General features: G+C 41.3%; 1 protein-coding gene across 1 annotated transcript in view; it reads left to right on the forward strand.

Annotated features, from left to right (window-relative positions):
* Positions 1-26,211, forward strand: part of BTBD9 (BTB domain containing 9) — a 382,599-nt gene that overhangs the window by 301,467 nt on the left and 54,921 nt on the right. The window contains exon 9 of the mRNA XM_046639501.1: positions 1,039-1,146. Within this exon, the coding sequence (XP_046495457.1) occupies positions 1,039-1,146 (108 nt within the window). The remainder of the gene's footprint in view (positions 1-1,038; positions 1,147-26,211) is intronic.

Here is a 26,211-nt window from a genome sequence, read left to right on the forward strand (position 1 = left end):
ATAATTTTCCTTGAAACAAATTGGAGGACTTTATAGAATAAGCTACTAGGAGATACAATATGCACACTTTAAAAATTCTTGCAATATGTTGTCACTCCAAGAATCTCTGCAAGAGCATTTATGATACTCATAATTGGTCTTCCTTTTTATCGTCTCCATATGCCGTATCTTCAGGGCAGTCTTTCTCCATGAAATATTTCGAGATCTGATTAGATCTACCCCAAAAGGGACTGATTATTTTCATCTGGATACACTGGTAGAAACACTCGCTCTTGATTATCCAGAAGGATAGGGATTATGAGAATCCAAAATCCCATTGGGGAAATAGCCTCAACATTGACTCCCAAAGAGCCTGTTACCAGGGCTGTCAAGTAAAGACAATGATTAATTAATTTGAAGGTTTTTCCTGGTTTTAATCTTGGCAGAGTTATGAATGACTTCAGCCCAGAACATGTGTGGAACACACACTATGAACAGAGGCCGCATTTGGAGTCAAATTTTTTAAAAAGAGAAAGATCTTTCTAAAAGGCTCATAATCATTCTGAGAGCCAGACAAACATAAAGCAAAAACTACACTTTTAGGTTGTTCAACATAAATATAAATTAACATAGGCTAGCTGCATAAAAATGCTGAAAGACTAGAGTAATATTCGAGGAAATGACTAATGAGGGAAATGATTCGCTTTCTTATCAGGCAAGCTGGCATAATGTAAGAGCAGAATTATTGGACACTTAAAAACAATAGTGTGGAATCCTGTCTGATTCACTCAGAGTACTTCAAGAGGTTCACTACTCAGGAGAATTGAAGGGAATCAAAAGGGGTGATCTGTTTATGCTGTCTAAAACCTTTCTGAAAGCTGTGTACTGTCCCCACCTTCTCTCTTCATACTTTTGTTTGAGGATTTACTTTCTTTCTCCAGTTCCGGAAGTGTGGTGGGAAAATGAGACAGGTGGGAGGGATAGAGTAGACATAGCTTCCCTTATGCCTGCAGCCAGTTACAGCATTCATGGCATTCTTATGTTTTTCCCTTGATTCAGGTTATTACTCTGGGACTGTGACGATCGAAGCTATAGCTACTACGTTGAGGTCTCCACCAACCAGCAACAGTGGACCATGGTAGCCGACAGAACTAAAGTCTCCTGCAAGTAAGTTTTGTCATTTCAGGAGTTTATTCCAATTTAAAAGACAGTTTTTCTGATGGCTTCACAAGGTTCCAATGAAGATTCATGGAAGCACCAAATTGTATCCTTATTTGGACGTTGAAGATGTTCCTGTGATCCTTCACTTCAGTTTTGACTATTAAGTACTTAGATGAGAATTTATTTTAAATGACCACACAAGCTTTCCTTATTTTTTGGTTTGAACTTGACTTTTGAATATGGCATGTACCTAAGCAGAGAAAAGAAAGATACTTTGCATATACAATCCTCTCTTGGGTCCTCCCACCACATCCCACACTACATCTTTAGGACTTCTTTCTTCCCTTAGAGAATTTTGCTGACACGATACACACTTTAGTAGTTATTCTGGGACTCTATCCTATTCCGCACCCTCATCTCATTCTTGGGTTTAGCTTTAAATATTTATCTCATCTCCGTGTTAGCTACACTGTTACCCAAACTAGGGAAAGCTTGTACCTTAGGTCGCCATAGACGAACAGAGGCATTTCATGCATATGGCGTTGGGGCTCTTTGAGCTTGCCTGGTTGTGAGGGAAGCCAGGAGGAAGGATTCTGTGGGTTCTGACCAGCCTAGAATCATGCCTAGAATGAATATTTATATGTACATATGCCCATGTGACTACCATTCAGCTCAAAATTAGCACATTTGCACATCTTAGAAGATTCTCTCATACTTTTTCTTAGTCATTACTTGAAAAGAGCTCAGTGCCTTTTTGTGTAGAGCCAGATTCTCTGGGAGTCAAGACAAAGCAAATAGCTGAGATTTCTTTTTTTTTAAATTGAGATATTATTCACATACCATAAAATTCATGCTTTTAAATTGTACAATTCACTGGGTTTTAGTGTATTCACAGAGTTGTGCAACCATCACTACTATCTAATGTTCCAAAACATTTTCATCACCCCAAAAAGAAACCACCTACCCATGAGCAGTCTCCTCATTTCCCTCCAGCTCCCACAGCCCCAGCACCCAATAATCTGCTTTCTGTCTCTAGGTATTTGTGTATTCTGGACATTTCATATAGATGGAATCATATAGTATGTGATCTTTTGTAACGTTTTCAAGGTTGTGGCATGTATCAGAACTTTATTCCTTTTTACTACTGAATAATATTCCATCATATGGAAATATTTATATCACATTTTGTTTATCCTTTCATCGTTGATGAACATTTGAATTGTTTACACTTTTTGGCTATTATGAGTATGGCTACTATGAACATTCCTGTACAAGTTTTTGCATGAATATATCTTTTCAATTCTCCCAAGTGTACACCTAAGATTAGAATTGTTGGGTTTTATGGTAATTCTATGTTTCAATTTTTGAGGAACTGCCAAATTTTCCAAAGCAGCTGCACCATCTTATATTCCCACCAGCAGTATATGAGCGTTCTAGTTTCTCCACATTCTTGCCAGTTCTTGTTATTGTCTTTCTTTTTGTTCATAGCCAGCCTAGTGGAAATGAACTGACATCTCACTGTGGTTTTGATTTGCATTTCCTGATGGCTAATGATGTTGAACATCTTTTCGTGTATTTATTTGGCCAAGATTTCATAATTGCATTAATGATGGCTTCTTAATGCAATGTCTGACACTCACCATTATTATTATAGTAATTACCATATAGCATGTTTGTATTGGCTAGGGTAACACTTGCTACTATAACAAGTAGTGGCTTCAGCATTTCAGTGGCTTAACACATAGTTTATTTCTTAGTCATGTAACAGTCAGTATGGGTGTCCCTGATTGTCAAGAGGCTCCTCTCCACAGGTGAATGAGGAACCAGGGGTCTTCCTTCTTGTGGTTGTGCCGTTATCTAGTACCTCATGAGCATCATCTGCATCTAGCTGGCAGCTGGCGAGAGAACAGAGAGAACACATACCTGGTTCTAAACAGCCTTGGCCTGGGTGTAGTGAGCATAGTCAGTTGCACACTAGATGCTAGTATGACTGGGAAATGTAGTCAGTTCCTGCCTGGGCAGCCACTTCTCAGTAGAGCACAAATCTTGTAGCCACTCTGCCATAGCATAAGAAAACTAACAATTATTTACTAACTAGTATTCCATTACTTTCATATATTTTATCTCATTTTTTCCAGAATACAAAACACCTTGTGGTATATTGTCCACATTTTATAAAAGAAAATGAAGCAGGGCCGGCCCTGTGGTGTAGTGGTTAAATTCAGTGTGCTCTTCTTCAGCAGCCTGGGTTTGCAGGTTTGGATCCTGGGCATGGGCCTACACTCGTCAGCCATGCGGAGGCAGCGACCCACATATAAAGTGGAGGAAGATTGGCATAGATGTTGGCTTAGGGCTAATCTTCCTCAAGTGAAAAAAAAAAAGAGGAAGATTGGCAAAAGATGTTAGCTCAGGGCTAGTCTTCCTCAGCAAAAAAAAAGAAAGAAAGAAAGAAAGTAAATGAAGGGCTCTTTCCACTGTACCACATTGCCTCCTAGTACCCCAAATCATTACTAGAAAGCTAAACCAAGCTGGGTGATGAAAACTGAGAAATGAAGTGATTAACATTTCCCAGCTCCTAGAACCCTTTTTATACAATAGGAGTTCTTCAAGGCCCATGAACAACCACCCATTTATCTTTCCAGAGTCAGTGCTTATTGGGTACACAGCTCACAGGCCAGACCCTCTGCTTCCTCATCATTTACACATCTCACTGGTTACCATCATCCATCTCTTCTGTCATTTTATGTGTTGTAAATTGGATTCCTCATCTCTCTCTTTTATGTCCCCCTTGAAGGTGTTATACAATGTAGATTTTTAACAAGAACTGGTTGACTAACTACTGATTATGTGCATATCATAATGATTTTATATTTATTTAAATGGATATTTTTCTTGATTCAAAACCCCATTCATTCATTAGATCTTCTCCCATTAGGTCATCAGCATCCTTTTTTCCTCTTTTTAATTTTTTGTTCCCATTAGTTGGTAGATTTAGATAATTTATATGTTTTTAAGTTTGTATGTTAGCACTTGATGCTACAGCAGCGTTTTACCAATTAATAAATAAATGATATATTGGAAGAACAAGTATAGTAGCAAGAAGGCAAGTGCCTGTTAACAGTCAGTGGGGCCAAAGGTTATCATTTTATATCTCTAGGCATAACCTGAATCCTTTGTGTTTCCCGTTTTCGAGGTAGCCCTTAAGAAATATAATAGAAGATATGCAGATGATAAAAGAGGAAAGAGTTTCCTTTTTAATTAATATACTCCAGAGCAATCTTCAAGAGAGGACTTAAGAATTATAGCCTGTTTTTTATTGAAATAAAGTATGTGAGCCATGTTATAAATGAAATTCTACACGATCTTTAAGGATCATAGCGCTGCCTCTTGCTAGCATTCTACCGGGTCAAGAAGTAAGAGGACAGATTTTTGCTATCCTCTGACGAATTCCTAGGGAGTGAGATTCTCCAGCATCTGCCTTGAGTGCCTGCTCCTGGGGCAGGATACTCTCCTTTAGTGGTATCTGGAGTCCTTTCTGCTGCCGTGCGAGCTTTTCTTGTTTTGCTTTCAGGATAAAGGCTCATTTTCTATCATAGATAATCCTGTTCTTGTATTGGCTGATTTTGGTTTTTTTCAAGCTTACTGACATATAATCAACATATAAATTATATAAGTTTAGGGTGTACAACATAGTGATTTGATGATACGTATGTATTGTGAAATGATTACCACAGTGAGTTAACATCCATCACCTCACCTACTTACAATTTTTTTTCTTGTGATAAGAACTTTTAAGATCTACTCTGTTAGCAACTTTCAAATATACAGTACAGTTTTGTTAACTGTAGTTACCGTGCAGTACATTACCTTCCAAGAACTTATTTATCTTATAACTGGAAATTTGTACCTTTTGACCACCTTCACCTGTTTCCCTCTCCCCCCCCCCCCCCCATCTCTGGCAACCACCAATCTCTTCTGTTTCTGTAAGTTCGTTTGTTTTTTAGATTTCACATGTAAGTGAGATCATACAGTATTTGTCTTTCTCTGTCTGACTTATTTCACTTAGCATAATGCCCCTCAAGGTTTATCCATGTTGTCACAAATGCAGTGACTGATTTTATAAAATTACTTTTTACCTCTCTGTTTTCACATAATCTAATCCTGTACCATTTAACCTTATTTCAAAAGACTTCACTTTCCAGTCATTGATTCCTTTTCTCTAATGACCTCTAAATTGTTGAACCCTAAATCCATGTCAATACAGTAAGATCCTAACATCAGTTTTTTTTTTATTAAAAATGTAAAACATACACATGGAAAATAATTTAAACAATAAAAAAGATGTAAGTGAAAAATAAAATTTTACCCTCCCATCTCTGTTCTATTCCTCAGAAGTAGCTACTTTTGACTATTTTTTTAGTTTTTGTAACTTCCCAACTATAAATAATGTTTTTATATCTCTGTTATTAATTTATCAGCTTTGCTAACTCCTTGCCATAAAAAAATGAGGAATTTAGCTCACTTAACCAGTCCTCATTTTTTGTTAGTTATGTTTTTCTTTTTAGTTCTGCTATTTCTTAGCTTTTAAAATTAAACAACATACTTAACCTTCTCTTTTTTGACCCATCAATTGCAGACAATATTTCTCCCCCACCTTTGGTGAGGAAGATTCGCCCTGAGCTAGCATCTGTGACAGTCTTCCTCCATTTTGTATGTGGGATGCCTCCACAGCATGGCTGATGGTTGGAATACGTCTGTGCCCAGGATCCGAACCTGTGAACCCTGGCCGCCAAAGTGGAACACTTGGAACTTTAACCACGTGGCCACGGGGCCAGCCCCTAGACAGTATTTCTTGACTCTCTATGATGTTAATGAAGAAATTACCGTCCCTGCATTTCCTTCTCCCTCTCCCCATCTTCTGTTAGCTGTCCCACCACATTGACATTGTGAAGATTTATGATATTTATTTTCTGTTCTGTAACTTATAGTTAAATCTTCCATTTAAATTGATCCTGAAAAGGGAAAATTAATAAAAACTAATCATAATATTCTGATTATATAAACATTGTTCACTACACGTTTAGTAATTCTTCAGATCTGTGATGAGGGAAATATTATTCTATGTCACTAAACTTGTGCCTCTCAGAAGAATTGTTCTGTGTTCACATCTAATAGATTCGATTTTCTTACTCAGAATTATTCCACAAATAAAAATAACTAGCTTCATGTTAGCCAGCTTTTTGTTTCCTACAGTTCCTAATTGCTGCTTTTTCCTGTTACAGAAGCTTCTGAGGCATTCTGTTTGTTCTTTGGTTAATTTTGAACAGACTGCTTCCGAGGCCTACTCTACAGCTGTGATCCTAAAATTTCTTTTTCTTTCCTACCTAAGTTGGTTCCACTATTTCTTATGTTTCTTTTTCTTTCTGTAGAATGTGGGCAAAGGGTAAACAAACCCTTTTTGCTTTACAGTGAGATACTGACCCTAGGCCCAGTTGCCCTTCTAGGTCTGTTCCCTGAAAACTTGATAGAAGTGGAGTGACAGCTGTGTTATTGGGCAGCTTTGCTTATGAAAAAAGTTACCCCTGGTTGGTAAATTGCATCTGGCCTGGGAGGACTGTAAATATCTAGGTGGAAGCCACAAGTTTGGGTTTCCTGAGTGTGATGACTTGTGACTAGGCACAGCCCTCGTGAAAATTCTGGGATCTGTGTTTATGGCGTGGTTACAGGACGATTTGGAATATAAGACTTCTAAGCCAGAGTGGCCGCACGCCTGCCCAGTGTGAGTCTTGTGCATTCTCACCTGAGCTGTCACCTGTGTGCCAACAGGAATAGCTCCTGTACAATTGTGTAGCCTGCTACAAGAACTCCCACTGAGGAGAAGTACCTGCTGCTACCCTAGTGGCATGCTGTGTTTCCTTTTCTCTTTCTCCTGGGTGAATCTGAAGCCAAATATGAGTTGGTTGGGTCTTAGTTAAACCTCTTGAGCATTGCACAGAGTAAATCTGTAGGTAATTTTTTTCAGAAAGGGAATGTGGAAAGCAAATTTTCAGAATTCTTGCATGCCTGAATCATAGTTTGACTGGGTATAGAATTCACTTCCTTCAGAATTTTGAAAGCTTAGATTTATTGCCATCTAGCATCTAATGTTGCTGATGAGAAGTGATATCATTCTGATCTTTATTCTTGGTATGATTTATTTCTCCTGATAGTAGCCTTTAGGATCTTCTCTTCCTCCTTGGAGGTCTTAAATTTCACAATGATATGGCCAGATGTGGGTCATTTTTCATCCATCCTGCTCAGTTTGCTTCGATATGGCAATCTGCCAGTTCCCGTCAGTTTTATGAGTAATATTTCATCCACCTACCATTTTCTAGAAGTTCATCAAAATCTTGACTTGCTAATTTCCTTCCCTACGGTTTGCAACACCTTTATGAATGTATTCCCTTTGTATTTCTTTGATGTCTCCTCATTAGTTTCCAGGAAGGGAGAAAGGTAAATGTGCCTACAGTGCCAGCCATCTTGAACCTAATTTCCCAAAAGCTCTGCTGCGTGGCCTGTTGATACTCCCTAGGGATCCCAGATCCGTGTCATTCCCTTCTTTGTGCCTGTCTGCATTTCTCCCATGTTACGTAGCTGTCTTCTTTCCTCCCAGCATGTACTCCTTAGCATATTGACCTCATTCATATTCATTTTTTAGCCATTTCTTCACTTTGTCATCGTCCCATTGACTAACAATTCTGCCTGCCATCATCTGTCCAAGACTACGCCCTTGGCAAACATTTTGGCAAATGTAGATGATTAGATATAAAGAATTGGGTAATGCTGAAAATTTTCTCTTTCCACTTGAGAATTCTGTGGTCATAATCTAGACCTAGCTAGTGTTTTTAGCTTTTAACTTAATTTTCTCACAGAATTTCTGTCTGCCTGCCAGATATACTATTCAGATTCCCTTGTGAATAAGTTTTCATCTCCAACATAAGTGTTCATTAAAAATGATGTCGTAAAGAGTTTTTAATAACTTAAGAAAATACTTACATAATAAGACTTTTTTTAAAGCAGGGTACAAAATTATAGAAGTATTATTACAAGTAGGAAAAAAAATTATGGAAGAAGAAAGCCAGAAGGAAATATACCAAAATGTTAATAATGGTTGCCTTTGTGTATTAGAATTATGGAAATTATTTCTAGTTTTCTAGATTTTTGACCAATTCACATGTATTTCTTTTAAAATCGAAAAGAAAACCTTATTTGAAAAAGATTTTTTTTCTTGCTGCAGCCGTAAATGTTTTATCGATGTTTGTCCTTGCCATTATTTGAGTAGCATATGCTGGCAGGGTGGTATGGTTTATTCACTGCCAGCAATAAATTAAAGAAATTAAATAAGTGCTGTACACAGCAATATCCCAGTAGCTTTTCAGAACCTTGAAGCCACTTACCCAAGCACAAGTTGTGCTTCCCTGAAAAGGACACCTGAGCTATATTCTCCTTGTGCTGCTCCCCTGGGGCCTCTTAAAGCCCAGGTCTCCGAGAGCACTTCTTCCTTTTACCTATCCCCGGGACTTCAAAAGTCCATTTCCACCTGGCTTTCCCCTCTCAGAGGGGCCTGGCCTACTTGAGACCTTGGAGCAGGCAATTTCTATGGCGTCCTAACTTTACAGATTTCTCCCCTGTGCCTTCCCTGAGAAGCACTTTGACAGTCTCTGTGTCACCTGGAAAGGCCTCTGTGGGATCAGCTCGTCTGCTCCCCGGTCTTAAGCATCATGGTCTTCATAGCTGAGAAGCAGTGTGCCCCCCTTGCTGAATATACTGTCATTCAGTCCTGGGGAAGGGCAGCGGTCTGTTCTGAGCTGTTTCTGTGGCTGGCGCTATTTATTCCCTAGGAATCTTAGAACGGGAGTCATGTTTCTTTTTCTAAGTGCTTCAGTGGTTGAGCACAATGGGATAAATTAAAGGTGGAGAGTCACAGCCTCAGTAAACTCTTGCAAAGGGTAGCAAGATTGAAAAACAGGACATTTAAACCTAGACTGTTTACCTTGCCTGCATCATCTTTGCCATTGTTAGTGATAAAGTTGAGAAAGCTTTCTTTCCACCAGCTTTGTTTCTTAGCCTGACACTTAACAAAATGAGAATCTTGGGTTAGTTCCAGGAGGTCACTGCAAATCATGTGACCTGGGGATTGTATGTAAAGGGCTTGGGGTCACTAATATGATGCAATAGAAGGCGAGTGGGTTTGGTTTTAAAGGAGGAATTGTCTTCACTGTTGAGACTGCTGATGAGAAGAAGTTCATGTCTAGTGTCAAGTTTTAGTTTCCAGGACGGGATTGCAGCTCTTGGCTGTCACATGGGTCCTGTACTGAAATATTGCTATTTCTTGCGAGTCTCTGCTATGGTAACAGACGAGCTGCTCTCCTCAGATCCCTGCCCTGCAAGGTTGGGAGTGTGCTTCCTTGCTCCTGCTTGAAGTGTGAGTCAATTAAAGGGCTCTGGTTGTGTAATTGTCACTTTTACATGCTGGATGGAGATTTTATTTTTCCCCTTTCATACTTAATTCCATTTTTCTACACAGCATTTGACAGTAATGAAAAAAGCCAGTCATGTTCTTTCCTCGGTTTTTTTTAAAGGGCAAACATTGGGTGTTAATTTTGTCAAGAGTTTTAGAACTTGAATGATAAAGAAACATGTACCTGTAAGAGGAATGGGAAAAATTAACAGAATTCAGATAAAACACACACACACAGAGGACAAGTCTGCTAGTAGGCAGACTCCTGTGTTAATGATGAGCTTTCCGAGCCTGCCCTGTGGAAGCATCTCTCTCTTAGACGAGACTGGGAGACAGTTGTTAATCAAGCACTGGTTTGTGAGGTTAGGAAGTTCCGTGAGTAGATGAATATTTTGGAGTAGAAAACATCACTTGGGAGTCATTGATTCATACCTGCCCATCTAGAGAAGGATTTATCTTTTGTACTGCAGAAAGTTTTTATGCAAAAATTTACCCATATGTTGGAAGCCATGTGGAAAGTAAACTTTGATGCTAAGTATGTGAACTGAGTTCTAAATATAGAGCTATCAGCAGGTTGTGTGACCACCAGTGAAGAGGGTCCTCTCCACCCAGAACATCTGACTGACAGCTGAAGGAGCTAGAAGGAAATGAAGTCCCCTTGGATAGCACATGACCAGAAGGGAGAAACCGAGAGCTCTTTTCCCTCTTCCTTGCTTAACCCAGGAGCCATGTTATTCTGTGAGGATAATAATTTTTTCCATCCCTGTTTAAAAAAAAAATGAAGAATACCTCAATAAAACTTTCTTTGTGAGCTATGTGAGCACGCTTAAAATATATGGGGTCAAAAAGATTTTTCTTTTATTATGGAAATAACTTTCATGTTAATATTATATTCCAAATGACAAAAATCAATCAAGACCACGCTAGTCCAGCTGCCATCATCTCTCCTCTCTACTCCTCTCTGCTAACTGCCCCCAGCACGCACACGTGTGCACGCACACAGACAGACACACACTCTCTCTGCACCCTCCCTCAAGTTTACTTTACTAGCTGTAGCCAGGTGGGATTTTTCAAGCACAACTCTGATATACCTGCTTAGAACGCTTAATTGGCTTCCCATTGCTCTCTCGATGAAGACCAGAATTCTTCACGTGGTCTAGAGTGCCTACCCAGTCTAGCCCCGTCCTGCTTCCCCGGACTCATCCCGCATTGTTCTCCAAGTTCACATCACCTTTTCACGTCCTACCAGGCATCATGCTCTGTCCTCTCACAGAGCCCTTGCAAATGCCATGGCTCTGTCTGGAGCCCACACCCCTGCCCTTTGTCTGGTTGACCCCCGTTATCCCTTGTTCTCAGCTCAAAGGCCACTTTCTCAGGAAAGTCTGCCCTGACCACCCATGTCAGCCAAATCACTTTGTTATTCCCTCTCATAGAACCGAGCTACTTTCCTTCACAGCTGATATTGCAGTTTGCAATGACCCATTCCTTAGTGTGGTTATTAAATTAAGTAATAAGGTTGTTTTTCCCCACTAGAATGTAAGCCCCATCAGAGCAGGGATGTGGTCTGTTTTGCTCACTCTTATCCACGGTAGCCTAGCAAGGAACTAGCACTTGTATTGCTGTCTGAATGAATGAATGGATGAGTGCTACCACTCTGTCTCCAGTCATGCATACATGTTGGTTTCATTTGCCTGAAGTTGTTGTCTTCACAGGGCTTAATCAGGAAGTGTGTCCATCCTAGCTCAGATGCTGTCACTTCCTTGCTTCCTTGCTCAGATGGAGAAAGGAAAAGTTTGTGGGAGAGAATAAAAGTTGCTCGTTGCCCCGATAATGTAGTCCTTATAGACTAGGAGTGTGTCTTCCCTACTTCTCTTTATTAATCCATTATTGATCTGTCATCCTTGATTCATTCACAACCTTACTCTGCAGATTCAGTCATTGCCAGAGGTTCAGTTTTCTCTGGTCTCCACATCTATCTTTGCCCCTCAAGTTAATGACTTGGATCCCCCAGTAACAGTTTATCACTTGAGATTGGTTACTGACTGGAAGTCCATTACCTTTATTTTTAACCACTCTTAGAGTAAAGTTTTTCTTTATGGAGGGGCCAGGTGCTTTAAAAAGTGTTTGCCAGGGGCTGGCCCCGTGGCCGAGTGGTTAAGTTCGCGCGCTCCGCTGCAGGCGGCTCAGTGTTTCGTCAGTTCGAATCCTGGGCGCGGACATGGCACTGCTCATCAAACCACGCTGAGGCAGCGTCCCACATGCCACAACTAGAAGGACCCACAACTAAGAATATGCAACTATGTACCTGAGGGCTTTGGGGAGAAAAAGGAAAAAAAAAAAATAAAATCTTTAAAAAAAAAAAAAAAAAAAAAGTGTTTGCCAGCTGTGCCCCTTTCGCTTTGGAAATTGATTTGATTTAAAATCCCAAATTTGTCAGGTTAATAGGTTTCAGTTGTTTCTCTGGATTTTCAAAGTAAAAGGTTGAAAAAAAAACTGGCCTTAATCTCTGGAGAGGAACTCTAAAACCCTTGCCAAAGCATTCCATGTACCTCTCCCAGCAGGGTAGAGTCTAACAGAGCAGACCTCGCTCTGAAATCCTGGAGCTCTGGATCCTTCCCATGGTTACAGGATGGCTGCAGAGGGGCCAGCCGCAGCACTGTCCAGAGGGCTGCTCGGGAGGCACCCCTTACCATGACCAACCCTTGATTAACCCCTTCCCTGAGATGGGCGCTGCCAGTGAAGCAATGCAGACTGCCCCTCACTGGACCTCTAGTCAGAGTCACAGAACCCTAATGTAGCAAGCAAACTGAGCACAGAGAGACACCAGAATAACAGTTGTCCTAGAAGTCCATTTATAAAAATAAATGGTCAGCATGCTCATCTGCAAAAAAGGAAAGTAGAGCCTGTTCATTAGTCAGTGAACAAAGGCAGCAGGAAGGAAGGTCAGTGTAGTTTTGATCATATCTTCTTAATGCGACCTGCCTCGGTTTGCCTCTGGGTCCTAACGGAAGTGCTGTCTTGGTAATCATGCATGGTTAGTGCTGACTCATCTCTATCCCAGAGTGCTAAGAGGCTCATGTTTTCTTCCTAGACTGAAAAAAGAAAAGGGAAAAAAAGTGTTCCTATGAGTTCCGGGGTCCAGCATGTGCATAGAAACAATTTCAGAGCTGAAAGGGCGCTCTTCCTTGACTATCTGATTTATCCTTTTGGCTTCAGCTGTCTCTTCCATTCATATTTTCCATTAAATGTTGGCCCCTTCTAGAATGACTTCTCGGACTCAGCTTGTTTCAAACTAACTCATTGCTATCTTTCCCCATAAAGCAGTTCCTCTCCTATGATGTCCTTGGTTGTGTTGGTGGCAACCCCCTTCTCCTGGGCATCTGTTATGCCTTTGACTCTTTCCTCTTCCTTGCCCTCCACAGCCAGTTAGGTACTAAATCTTTTCTTTTTTTTACCCTTTCATCCTTTATTTCTATCCTATTGCCTCCATCTTAATTCAGACCCTCATACCTTCCTCCCAGAGTATTGTAGTGGCCTCTAATGGATTACCCTGCATCTCTACTCTGATTGCATCTGTTTCCATTCGTGTCTGGCACACTGTTGCTGGGTTGGTCTGGCTGTGATTCCTTACTCCCCTGTACAGGCATCTCCAGTGGTCTACTGAGAAAAGCCTCAGATCCTTTCCTGCATCATCTTCTGTCTCTACATGACCAGTTTTTCCCAAACATCTTGTTTTCAAATATTCTGCCCCACTGTTAGACATCATGTCCAGATTTTAAGTATGTAATTACCATATCTCTTTGACTCTCACTAAACTTTCTGACTTTTACCTTTTTAATTATCTCCTTACAAGTATCCTACTTTCCTTTCAGTCTGGCCCAATTTCTATTGCCAAGTGAGTCCATGCTTTAGATCAGCTACTTCTCTTTATTTTCACTGGCTGATCTTTAAGTCTCTACCCATCCCAAGACCTAGCTAAAAATGCTCTGTGAGTTCTTCCTTGATCTTTCTCCTCCCAAACACAAGTAACTGCTCCATTAGCTCAATGCTCGCTGTAATTGGTTTACATATAACTTGATAACATTCACTTTTTCTTGGGTCTGTTTCAGAAAAGGGAGGAAATAAGGGCTAGGCTGGGAGGAGGTTTGCTTTTTAAAAATCGAGCCATTTTTCAAGGTGTACCAGGACTTACCCTCTTGGAGGTACAGGGCCAGATTTTCCCAGAGTAGCCTCTAGTTAGAAGGTGTGCAGTCAAACGCATGGCTCAGCCAACTCTGATTCAATCTAGTATTTGCTGAGTGACCCTAGTAGGTAAAGGCTACATTGTGAGGGAAAATACTGAGGAAACGGGAAGACATTTCTCTCCAAAGGAACTTACAGGATATACACAACTTCCAAACATTTGGGAACCATCACACACACATACACAAAGTGTAAAACACAAAACGGGATCCTATAATCATAAAATATTGTAACTGAAAGTACCTTGGGAATCATAATCCAAGCCTCACATTTGACAGATGAGAATCTGAGAAGGCACAAGTGCCTTTCCCAAATTCTCATCTAATGGAAGGATCCAGATTAGAACCCAGATCTCCTGATTCTGAGTCTCTTTGCAGGGTCCAGAATTTTGCATGGCCTATAAGACCATGTGAAAAACAGACATAGAAGGGTCATAAGAATATAGATATGATCAGAAAATGGCAAGGAGTTAGGGAAGTTTTTCTGAAAAGATACATTTTGAGCCTAGCAACCTTCTGCTGGCCCACATTATAGCTAGAAAAACTGATAATTTCCCAACCAAAGGACTCGATGAACTTCAGATTTAAAAAAAGGTACATCAGAAATAGACTCACCTTCCAGAAGGTGTGATGGAAGCTATGGAATACAAAGAAATTCACTTATATTTTCATATGATTTCCTACCTTGCTATCACTACTACTTCCTCTACAGAATATTAATTTGTCCAGCCTATTAGCTGTATCATAATTCATACTTTAGAAATTGGTTTTAAAAATATAGTCTCTATACCAGTGGTCAAGTCCAGATTACCTAGGGCTTCGTTATCCAGGTTGAGGAGTATATTAGCCTCTGATTTTCTTCTCTTTTCCTTCCTATTGCCTACTTAAAAAAAAAAAATCATTACACTGTTCATTAGGCCATTTATTAGACTGTTTCCTTCTACCAAAAGAGACTTACATATGTGTTTTTTCCCTCTGTTTTAAGCCAAAATCCATAAAACATATTTTCCCCACAGTTGACATCTTTTCACGATCCCTTGAAATGGAATGTAAGTGAATTTCACCATGGTGTTGTAAATTATGTACTGAGTATCAGTAATAAACATTTCTTACCAAGTTTTAAAGTGTAGTTTCAGAGTGGTGATCATCTGGAATTGCACGTTTACCAGCTGCTTTGGAGGGTGTGAGGGAGGGTTTTCTGCTCATACACTTTTCACCTCTTTATCCAAATTAACACAACAGTATGGAGCACACGTAATAAACCTAAACCGAGGAAAAGAACGCTAGTACTCTTAGTGATGTGTCTTAGCAGTCTTGGCCTGGAAGGGGAGATGAGGAGTAGTTGCCTTGTTTGCCTTCCAGCTCCAGGCAGAGCTGCACATTAAACTGTCCTGGAGAGCTCGGGATTTTCCCCTGGGGAAGAAGGCTGGATAATACCCCTTGCTCCCTCGTCTCGGGTTCTCAGAGCCTTTAGTGTGAGTTTCCTATGTGGGGATGATGCTCAGGCGAAGGAGGGCAGCACAGGTTGGTGCTGCTGCTATTAGATGAAAGTAACTTATTTATATTGTTCTTTTTTTCCCTTCCTAATTCTCTAGGGAGTGACTGAATTCTCTGTAGGATTCGGCAGTGGATATGTAGGCTTAATAGAAATTCTGACTGCTGGAGTTTTGAAATGTATCGTCTCTTCTCTAGGGTATGCTGAGGGTGGGAAGGAGGGGCTCACGGAAGCTTGTTTGTTGGTTTCACATTTCTGAATCTTGTCAATTCATTTTTCCTGATTAAAATGAAAATCCAAACCTAGACTAATCTAATGTTGAGATCACAAGTTTAAACCAACAAGAGGATATGATCCAGAGTTCACGCTCTCACGGCACCACTGAGGCCCTCATATCACAGCACCCTCTGCCTGTTGCTAGGTGCTGCAGGTGGACTCACGGGAAGCCTCAGGCACATGCAGATGTGGTTATGTTTCCCTGTGAGCACAGGAAGCCCCGATAATATTAACTAGTGTAGTAATCAGGCTTTTAGTAAGACGTGCATGTACTGTTATCTACAATTACAGATGCATTCATTTTTTAAATTTCTAGTCTTATTTTCAAATTTATACTTTCACGTTGCATTAATATCATGTTCTTATATTAATATTAATTAACTTTATAAATTTCTAAGGAAATGAGAAGGGAATACAGGGCACAGTCTTCTAAACTTTTCATATTTGGGGATGGAACACTGATAATCTCAGGCACTGTATTCTCCTTTGCCACTTCCTTAATTAAGACTATTATTCAACTAATATTGAATCATTGCCCTGCTAAAACCCCCCATTTGTGGGGCATGGGCCCATGATAACTCAAAAATGTGTTACTTATCCATCCATTAACTTAGCAGACTTATTTTGAGCCACTACTCTAGGTCAGGCACTGGGCTGGGCACTTTCCTCCTCTCTAGGGCTCATTAGTTAAGATTTCACAGTCGGCTCATGACCAGTAGGAACTGAGAGGCCTTGATCCCAATATAAATAGAAGCATTTGTGGACTCTGACACACCTAGATTCCTCACATCTTCTCTGAGTGAATCAGTAGGGATAACATTTATAAGAGCAAGTGGCAGGCTAAATCTGGAAGCATATACTATGTAGAAAAAAGTGGGCTTGGCCTTGGTAGAGAAATAAAGATTGCTCCTTCTCCTTTCAGCCTGCTTGAGGGAAGTTCAAGTGTGCCTTTGAGCACGGAAGATCTTCCCAGAGATGGCAGGATTGCAGCCCTCGCGCTCTGCCAGTTCACTTCTTTGTCACCTTTGTACTGGAAACAATAGCCTCAGCCAGAGGGAGGCTCAGAACTTGAGCGTGTTTTGCTGCACGCGTGTGCCAGTGCTCAGGCTGCCCTCTCTGATGATAAGTGTGATGTTCAGTTTGTAATGAGCACTTGCAGTTTCTGTAAACTGTGTAATACCATATAATAAGCAGTAATTTTCCACTTATCCTTGATACCAGGAGGTTTCTGCTTGGCTTTTAGTGATAGCCAAAATGTGGGTGGTTTTTTCCCCTCACCAATATGATGAATTGTCAGAGCCATCTTTTTTTCACAATATAGATTGAAAAGTTGTTTTTGCAGTGTGTCCAAAATGTGTAATGGTGAATCCTGCCTTTAAAAAGTCAAAGTGAGAGCCAGCCCTGGTGGCCTAGACGTTAAGTTCAGCACGCTCCACTTCAGCGGCCTGGGTTCGGTTTCTGGGCGTAGACCTACACCGCTGTGTTAGCAGCCATGCTGTGCTGTGGCCTGCATACTAAAACACAGAGGAAGATTGGCACAGATGTTAGCTCAGGGCAAATCTTCCTCAGCAAAAAAAAAGTCAAAGTCAAAGAAAATGATTCTGAAGTAGCCATTTATAATAAAATGACTATATACATTCTTAAGCTCGTTTTAGCTGTCTCCTGGCTGTGCTTTTTCTCAAGGGATTAGTAGCTTGAAGCCTAGCCCAATAGCTTGGATGATAAAACTGCCAAGTCTCGAGTTATTGTTTTAAATTTCCTCTAAGAGATTATATCTTAAGTATAAAGTGAACTTGCCCTAGATAACTTGGTGCCCTTCCCTGGGAGAGGAAGAGGGCCATTGTGCTGGGTACGCTTCTCCCCAGAGTCACACAGTGTCAAGATTGGATGGGCTTCTTGCTCTGATTTTTTTTTAATCATTAGGAAATACATTTAGTAGAGAAACGCATGCAAGCTTTACACTGTAACTCTCCCCACTTCTATTTAAAGTCATCTCTTGACTTACCTTTGATGCTCAGAACACCATAAAATTCAGTGTTTTTCTGTAATAAATTAAGATTGCTTTTTCATCAGACTATCTTCTCCTTTTCTGAGATATAGCTTGCATTATCTATTCATTCATTCCCTGTAGGCCTCTTGGTAACCACTTACCCCTATCAGATGGCTTGAGCAAGACCAGCAGCTGTTGATTTTGTTCTATCAGAGAAGTCTTATGAATCATGTTGATGGGAGCCCTGGTTCTCCCATGATCACTGGACACTGCGATTTGTCTGTCACAACGCTGGTCTCCTGCAGATTTCTTGCCTGGCACTTCCATGTGTCTGACTTGATAAAACTAGGATATCAGTGAACGGGGGCAACTAAGATGCCGACATGACTGGAGCTGACCTCACATTTAAAAGATTGTGCCATTTTGGCACAAAAGGTTGGACTTGTTCATCAGAATGATAGATTGATCCTCTCTGTGTGTGGAGCTCTGTGTGGGGTTATGAAGAAAAGAGAAGATAGACCACTTGCCTATAGTCTAGTTCGAAAACAACATACACGTCAAAAAGGACTCGCCTGTCAGCTGACTCTTTCCAAGGGTCACATAAAAAGCAAACTAGACTTGAATGATTGCCTCCTGTGTCTGCTTAAAAATTCATCCAAATCAGAGAAGTACTAGTGTGCAGTTTATGAAGACAGTTTTTAGAACTAAAAAGCAAGTGAGCCACACCTTTACAAAGTTGGTCTGCTGATCAGTGAGGTGCGGGAGCAGTGTGTGCTTGGGTGGAGACCAGGCTTCCTGTGGACCCGAACATTTACAGTGTTGCTCAGAGAAAGTGCTTCTCACTCATTTGGCACAGCCATAGCCCTTTCTTTCCCAGATCTCAATCCGCATACCCCATCTCAGTGGCTCTGGGGTTTCGGGAGCTGTTGTTTGTGTTTTCTTCCTCCCATAGGGCCTTCCATTGAAATGGCCTCTCTGCATGTGGAACTGAATCGACTCTGCACATGAAATGCACTGACTCAGGTGGGAGCAGATTTTTAATCAAATACCAATAGAGCAACTTATTTTCTACTGAAATCTCTGGAGTCCTAGTATCACTGGTGCCCACATTTTCCAGTTGTTTACTGGGATTTGATTTCTAGCCCAGCATGTTGTCTTTGGGGTTTACTTAGTTCGATTTAATTAAATTAGGATTTATAGTTCTTATGACTTTTACTTAGAAACTTTACATGGAGACCCACCCCCGCTACAGATAGAACATTGTGTGTTGGCAGACAGTCATGATCAAAATGAGGGTCTTTCCTTCAAAGCAGAAGTGCTTTGCCCTGTGTATGGTTTGGCTGTTACTGTTTAGGTTCCTTTAGAATGTTGGATATTTGGATTTCAGGTTTGGGGGTAGCTTCCCAAGTTGTTTGAAATGATATCAGTGTGTTCTTCTTTAGAAATGTGTATAGGTCAGAAGATTTGTTAATTTTACTTGGATGAAAAGTAAAGTAAGGGGGAAAACCCTATGGAAAATTCAGAACTGTATTTTCAAAGAGAGGACCTAAAATTTGTACCAGTGTTGCCAACTCCTGGTCTCCATTCTGTTTGGCAAGAGGGGCTGAGGAGGAAAAGCACATGGCAGAGAGGGTGGGGGCAAAGGGGTATGGGAAAGCAGTGTAAGAGCTGTTGTCATCCCTATCACTTCTTAAATGGGATACTCCTTTCCTTTAATAAGAACTTCTATCATGTTTTCTTGAGAAATGAGGGTTCTGGCTATAAAGAGATCCAGGGTCTCAGGTTCCAGCTTCTGAAGTCTTGTTCCATGCAGCACACTTATGCTCAATGGTGAGACCTGTCCTTACCTCAGACCAGGGGTCTTTCAGCATCATTTTGCCCAACGGGTCTGTGGACAGCACTGTGTTTCGGTATCATTGGTTTCCCTCTGTGTTTTGTGTTATACATTTGAAGTCATTCTGAGAAGGTGTTCATAGGTTTCACAAGACTTCCAGAGACCATGGCACAAAAAAGGGAAGAGTTAGGGTCAAATGAATACTCACGTATGACAACCTTTGGATAAAGCAGATATTTTGATAAAAATAGGACATGTCGGTTACAGACATCTTTGTTATCGTGTTATTCCTGATTTCTTCATTCTTTATTCTCTTGATATTCTTGATTCCTTTACCTGATTTCTGGTTGATCTTCTGTGACCTTTTCCATCTGGTGTGCACCTCACTCAGTTCTGGGACCATTTGCCGCTAAGATGAGCATGTCAGGCTCATCCTTGTCACTGACCTCTCCATCTTAAACCTTGAAATGGGTGACCTCAGTTGTTGTGCTTCAGCCACTGGTGCTGGGAATCAGACGAAGCTCACAGTAGACTCCAAGCCCTCCTCGCCAGGCTCGGATTTCAGAATCTTTTCTCTCTTTGCAGCTGCGTTGGTGCGTCGATCCTGAAGGTTTGTTCTAAACCATCAGGGCTGGGGAAATGTGGCCAGCCCTCGGCTTCACTGTAGCCCTGCCTCCAACCCTCCAGGCCTGCCTGTCTTCTTTCAGGACTCCCTCGTTACTGAGAGGAAGCCTGTGCGGGCCTTTATCCATTCATTCAACCCATTTTCATGAAGTACCTACCATGAGGTCAGTCCTATGCCAGGTGAAAATCTGCCTGACCACAAAACTCCAGAGCCCATGGGAGTGGACTGATGCTTGCCTTGTGACTGCCCAGGTGACTACCAAGAGTGTAAAGTGCAGGCTCCCTGTGGGTTAGCAGTTTGCTGTGCATCCACCGCATCGCAGGCACTTGGCTAGTGGAGAGGTGAGAGCCCCAGCCCCAAGGAAAGTACTGGCTACTGGGTGAAAGTGTGTGCGTGGATAAAAGTGGAAATCTCTGTTGGAATTGCCTGTGTTTAATGTAAAATTTTTCAATCTCAGCTTTTATATTAGTGATTTTGTTCTTGAAATGCTTACCAATATCTTGCCACCAGAAAGAAAAGTACACAGTATGGCAACATTAGCTGCACATAAATGAAGTAAGACAGGCAAAATAAAAATCCCTGGACTAGAAACCAGGAGGCCCGGCTCTCAGCCATGGTTCTGCCACTGACTAACCGAGCACCCTTGGGCAAGTCCTTTGCTCTTCCTGTACCTCCATGTTCATGTCTGCAAAACACGTTCCTAAAACAAGGCTTAGTGCTAGACCCCGAGGGCTGTGTTTATTAAAATAGTACAGTTTATTGTTATTTTATCAATAAAAATGTGAAATAGTTATGTAAAACATAAAATACTTCGGGTTTACCTCTAAAGCTCCTTCTGATGTTTACATACCATAGTTCTAAAGTCCTAGGATAGTGTGTTGCCTGGACAGGTATACAGACACCGACATACATGTATGCTATCCATATGAATATGTATGTGAGCTTTCACTCTTACATGTGAGCGGGGCCCATACTGCAGCTGCTCCTCCCCGTCCTCCAGCCCCTTGAAACTGTCGTTAACCGTCGTGTGTGAGACCAAACAGCTACGAGGAGCCCCACCTCTAGAGAAAAGCTCGCAACCTCAGATGTTTTTGTTGGGAAGTGAAAAAAAAATTAAAAATAAACTGAAATGTATTAAATACCTTGAGCTGCCTGGAGATGAAGGCTGTAAGATACATAGTTAAATGGTATTTGAAAGAAATATAGTCGTGTAGAACAGCAAACAGGGGTGCTGAAGCACAAGGTTGGTGAGTTTGTGTTGAAAGAAAGGTCAGGAAGTTAGCCTTTTCCTTCTAAGATAACTAAGTACATGCCTCATGACTGGAAGCCTTTTCCTAATGAAATGTTAACATCCCTTAGATGGGGTGTGCATTAAAAATGTCTTCACATTTGTATTCTTAGCATGGACGCAGAGGTATCAGTTAAAATAATTAGCTCTTGCCTGTAATCTAAAAGCCTTATCTCTTTGCTCATACTTTTTTAGAAGGCAGATGTTTTAAAACTGATTTGAAAATCAAATTTGCCCTTCAGTGATTTCATTTGGAAGAAACATAGAAGTAAACATTATAAAGAAGGCTTTTCGATACATTATGCATGCAAATGTGGCAGCCGAATTCAGGTTCGCAAGTAGAGGTGGATGACTGTTCTGGTTGCGAAAGGTTGAGTTGTTTAAATGAACACAAAGGTCGTTGGCCCTCAGAGTGTGCTCTTCTGTCATTTAGTAGCAGGGCTCTTGCTTCATGTTAAACTCTACCTGCCAAAAGGGGAGAACGGAAAGGCTCCGGCAGGCAAAGTGAGGCCACATCAATAGTGCTGTGGCTGGGTTTCAGCAGTCCATGGAGCACTTTTTGGGGCCTTTGCTCTCTGCCTAGTCCTGGGCTGGATGCGAAAGTAAGGAGTTAAGGGAGGTTTGTGCTCTAGCCAGCATACCCCTCTGCTGGCGTCGAGAATTTGGAAGCTACAGTCATAGAAATTAAATACATGCTGCAAAGACTGTCTCTGATGTATTTACAGGTTTGTCTCATACCCCTCAAGGGTCAGGGACTGTTTTCGAATTACCAAAACTCAGCACAGAGCCTGACATGTGGTGGGAGTTTAGAAATAATTCATGAGCAAATGAATGAATGAACTTATGAATGAATGAGTGGTTATGTTTTGGGGGCAATTTGTTTTTTTTTTTAATGGAATTGTAACACAGATTTGTCAGACTTCCAAGTGAATTAGATAAAGGTTATCTCATGGAAGAGCAGAAAATGACATTTAAGTTAATCCAAACCACATTCTTGCTCTTCGTCCTGAAGATCACAAACTTAAGCCCTTCTGCATGTCTGGAGAGAAGTCGTCTCCCACCCAAGGAGATGACCACCCTGCCTAAAATGTGAATGAAGACTCAGCTGATGTTTCGTCTCTACTCCCACCTTCTTCCCCACCTCCACTGGAGTATTTTGAGGGAAATCACAGACATAAAACATTTCATCTGTAAATATTTTAGTATTTTTTGTGTGTGTGTGTGTTTTTTGGAGGAAGATTAGTCCTGAGCTAACTACTGCCAATCCTCCTGTTTTTGCTGAGGAAGACTGGCCCTGAGCTAACATCCATGCCCGTCTTCTTCTGCTTTATACGTGGGACTCCTACCACAGCATGGCTTTTGCCAGACGGTGCCATGTCCGCACCTGGGATCCAAACCGGCGAACCCCGGGCCGCTGAGAAGTGAAACGTCCGGACATAACTGCTGCACCACCAGGCCGGCCCCAGTATGTATTTTTAATAAAGGACTTTTTTTATATATAAAATCATGTCATCTGCAAACAGCAAGAGTTTCACTTCTTCATTGCCTGTTTGGGCTCTTTTTATTCCTTTCTCTTGCCTAATTCCTCTGGCCAAAACCTTGAGTGCTATGTTGAATAGGAGTGGTGAGAGTGGGTACCCTTGTCTTGTTCTGTTCTCAGAGGGATGGCTTTCAGTTTTTCACTGTTGCATACGATGTTGGCTGTGGGTTTGCCATATATGGCCTTTATTATGTTGAGGTTCTTTCCTTCCGTACCCATTTTATTGAGAGTTGTTATCATAAATGGATATTGGATCTTGTCGAATGCTTTCTCTGCATCTATTGAGATGATCGTGTGGTTTTTAGTCCTCATTTTGTTAATGTGGTCTATCACATTTATAGATTTGCGGCTGTTGAGCCATCCCTGTGTCCCTGGTATAAATCCCACTTGATCATGGTGTATGATCTTTTTAATGTATTGCTGTATTCAGTTTGCCAATATTTTGTTGAGGATTTTTGCATCTGTGTTCATCAGCGCTATTGGCCTGTAATTTTCCTTCTTTGTGCTGTCCTTGTCTGTTTTGGGATCAGGGTGATCTTGGCCTCGTAGAATGTGTTGGGAAGTGTTCCACCCTCCTCAACTTTTTGGACTAGTTTGAGAAGGATAGGTATTAAATAATCTTCTTTGAGTGTTTGGTAGAATTCTCCAGAGAAGCCATCTGGTCCTGGACTTTTCTTTTTTGGGAGGTTTTTCATTACTGTTTCAATCTTTTGCTTGTGATTGGTCTGTTCAGATTGTCTGTTTTTTCTTGGTTCAGTTTTGGGAGGCTGTATGAGTCTAAGATTTATCCATTTCTTCTAGGTTGTCCAATTTGTTGGCATATAGTTTTTCATAGTATTCTCTTATAATCCAATAAAGAAATTTTTTAAAACATTAAAAAAACAAACAAACTAGTTGGCTCAGCTCCTCAGTGGGTGGATTCAGGAAGGGGATGGTCCCCAGGGTGAACAGAGCATCCTCTGGGAAGGGCTTGCTGGAGTGGGCAGGGTTCAGCCTGAGCTGTAGGAGGAAACCTGCTCTCTTTTTGTGATACTAATCCATGATCCAGAGAGACTCATTTAAAAAGGCCTCATTAAATGAACTGCAGCTCGAAAGCCCAGTGACAGTCAGGAACCTTCTGGGAAGAGCTTTATGCTATGTTACGTCTCTCTCGTATCTTTTATCTCTTTTCTGTTTAAGAATCTTTATTTATCTCAGGTTTCTCGGGAATTTGAGGAACACTTTTGTGGGTCCTTCTCCTCTAGTTTCCCCCTCCCTGCCTACTAGGAGGATTCAGACTAGGGGAGAGGGAGGCCTGTTCCATTTGGAGCACATATTCCTCACTGCCTGCTCCTTTTAGCATGCTCCTCAGCTCTACAGACAAGACTGTAGTCGCCTCTGGTTTTGAACTGCTGCTGATGGCTCCCAGAGTTTTTCTGACTGCATCTAGCTGAAGCTATTTATGTATCTCTAATCATTGGAAGTTATAAAAGGGCCTTCTCTCAACAAATATTTGAGCACCCACTGTACTTGAAGCACAGAGATGGCACTGCATTCATACTCAATGCCCTGTTTCCTGAGTCAGGTTGAGAATTCACTGAACTCTTTCCTGCATCCTGGAAAGTGGACTTTCTACATCTTAGGTCTCCCTAGGAAGCCTTTGGAAGGCAACACTCTCAGTAGCCTGTTAACAAACAAACAAACAAGATTTCACAAAAACAGTAAGAGAGCTTCTCTGGTTTTTAGTCATTCAGTGGATAAAAAAGAGGTATTACATATACACAATGGAATAATATTCAACCTTGAGAAAGGAGGATATCCTGCCATTTGCAACATCATCAATGGACCTTGAGCACATCATGCTAAGTGAGATACGTCAGGCAGAGAGACAAGTACTGTATGATATCACTCATATGTGGAATCTAAAAAAGTCAAGCCTGTAGAAAAACAGAGAGTAAAATGGTGGTTACAAGAGGATGGGGTGAGAGGGTAAGATTGGTGGTGTTAAGGGTACAAAACTTGTAATGAGCAGTAAATAAGCCATAAAGGTCTCACGCACAGTATAATGAATGTAGACAATAATCTCTTACTGTCATTATGTAATGTGATAAATATCACTACAACAACAGTCCTATTATTGCAATATGTAAATATATCAAAGTAACATGCTGTACACTTTAAACTTATACAATGTAACATGTCAGATTTATTCAATAAAAAAAATTTTTTTAAAGGAGAACTTAGTTATTGAGGAAGGAAAAAGGGGTGATGTTGGAGAGGTTGGGGGTGTACCTGCCAGTTGCCTGGCTGACTTATCTGTTAGGAAGTAGAGACTATGCCAGCCCCACTAAAGTGTCTTTGTATCTCTCAGAAGCTGGTATATGTAGAGAGATGGTGATGGAAAATATCTCATTGGTTTCCTTTAGGATTGAGGCACTCGGTAGAAATGAGCCAAGAGAGCTAGCACCAGTGTTGTCCATTTTACCCCTGCCCATGAAGGGAGCCTCCATCACCAAAGGACAGTGGCAGCCTGTAGGACTCTATACTTCCAGAAAGAGGGGATGGGGAAACTTCCATGGCCAGCTTCACACAATGATCCACATTGGCTGCCGACAAGAAGCCCTGAGTGGGCTGTCTCCGGGCCCCTCGGAGTCGGCTCATCCTAACCTCCTCCTCCCCGCACACAAGCTAATGCCTTTTCCTTTAGTCACATCCGTTTATTCCTGCAACCTTGAAACATCTAATCATACTCAGCTCATTTCTCTCAATTGTCTAAGTCAATTCTGTTTGCTTCTCTCCTCTCGTTGACTCTCAGCTGGTCTCTCCTCAGCCTCTCCCTCTACCTCCAGTCTCTCTTCCATTCTGCCTCTAAAGGTACTATTATAAAACAGAGCTATCATACCACCACTTGGCCACAATCCTGATGCCTCAGGCTGACATGCAGAATCTTACAGCCTGACCCCAAAGTTCGTATCCACTTCATCTCTCCTTGCTTCTGTATACACCCTCTGCTTTCACTGTTGGGGGCTACAACTTGTTCTCTGGACACAGTCCGTGCTTTCTCATCTTTGTGAAATTTCCATATGCTAATGCTACTACCTGGAATGCTGGTCTTTATTGCCCATCTCCCCCCCGCCCGTCTCTGACTGGTGAATTATAGGTCATCCTTTATGCCCAGTTCATTGTCACCTCTTCTGTGAATCCTATTCTGACCCCTCCAGACTAAACTTGGAATAGCTAGAATCCCCAACTCAGGCTAAAAGTGGGAAAGACTGTTTCTGCTCTTCTTGATTGGTCCTGAAA

The sequence above is a fragment of the Equus quagga genome, chromosome 15, assembly GCF_021613505.1.
Source record: "Equus quagga isolate Etosha38 chromosome 15, UCLA_HA_Equagga_1.0, whole genome shotgun sequence".
Taxonomy (NCBI): domain Eukaryota; kingdom Metazoa; phylum Chordata; class Mammalia; order Perissodactyla; family Equidae; genus Equus; species Equus quagga.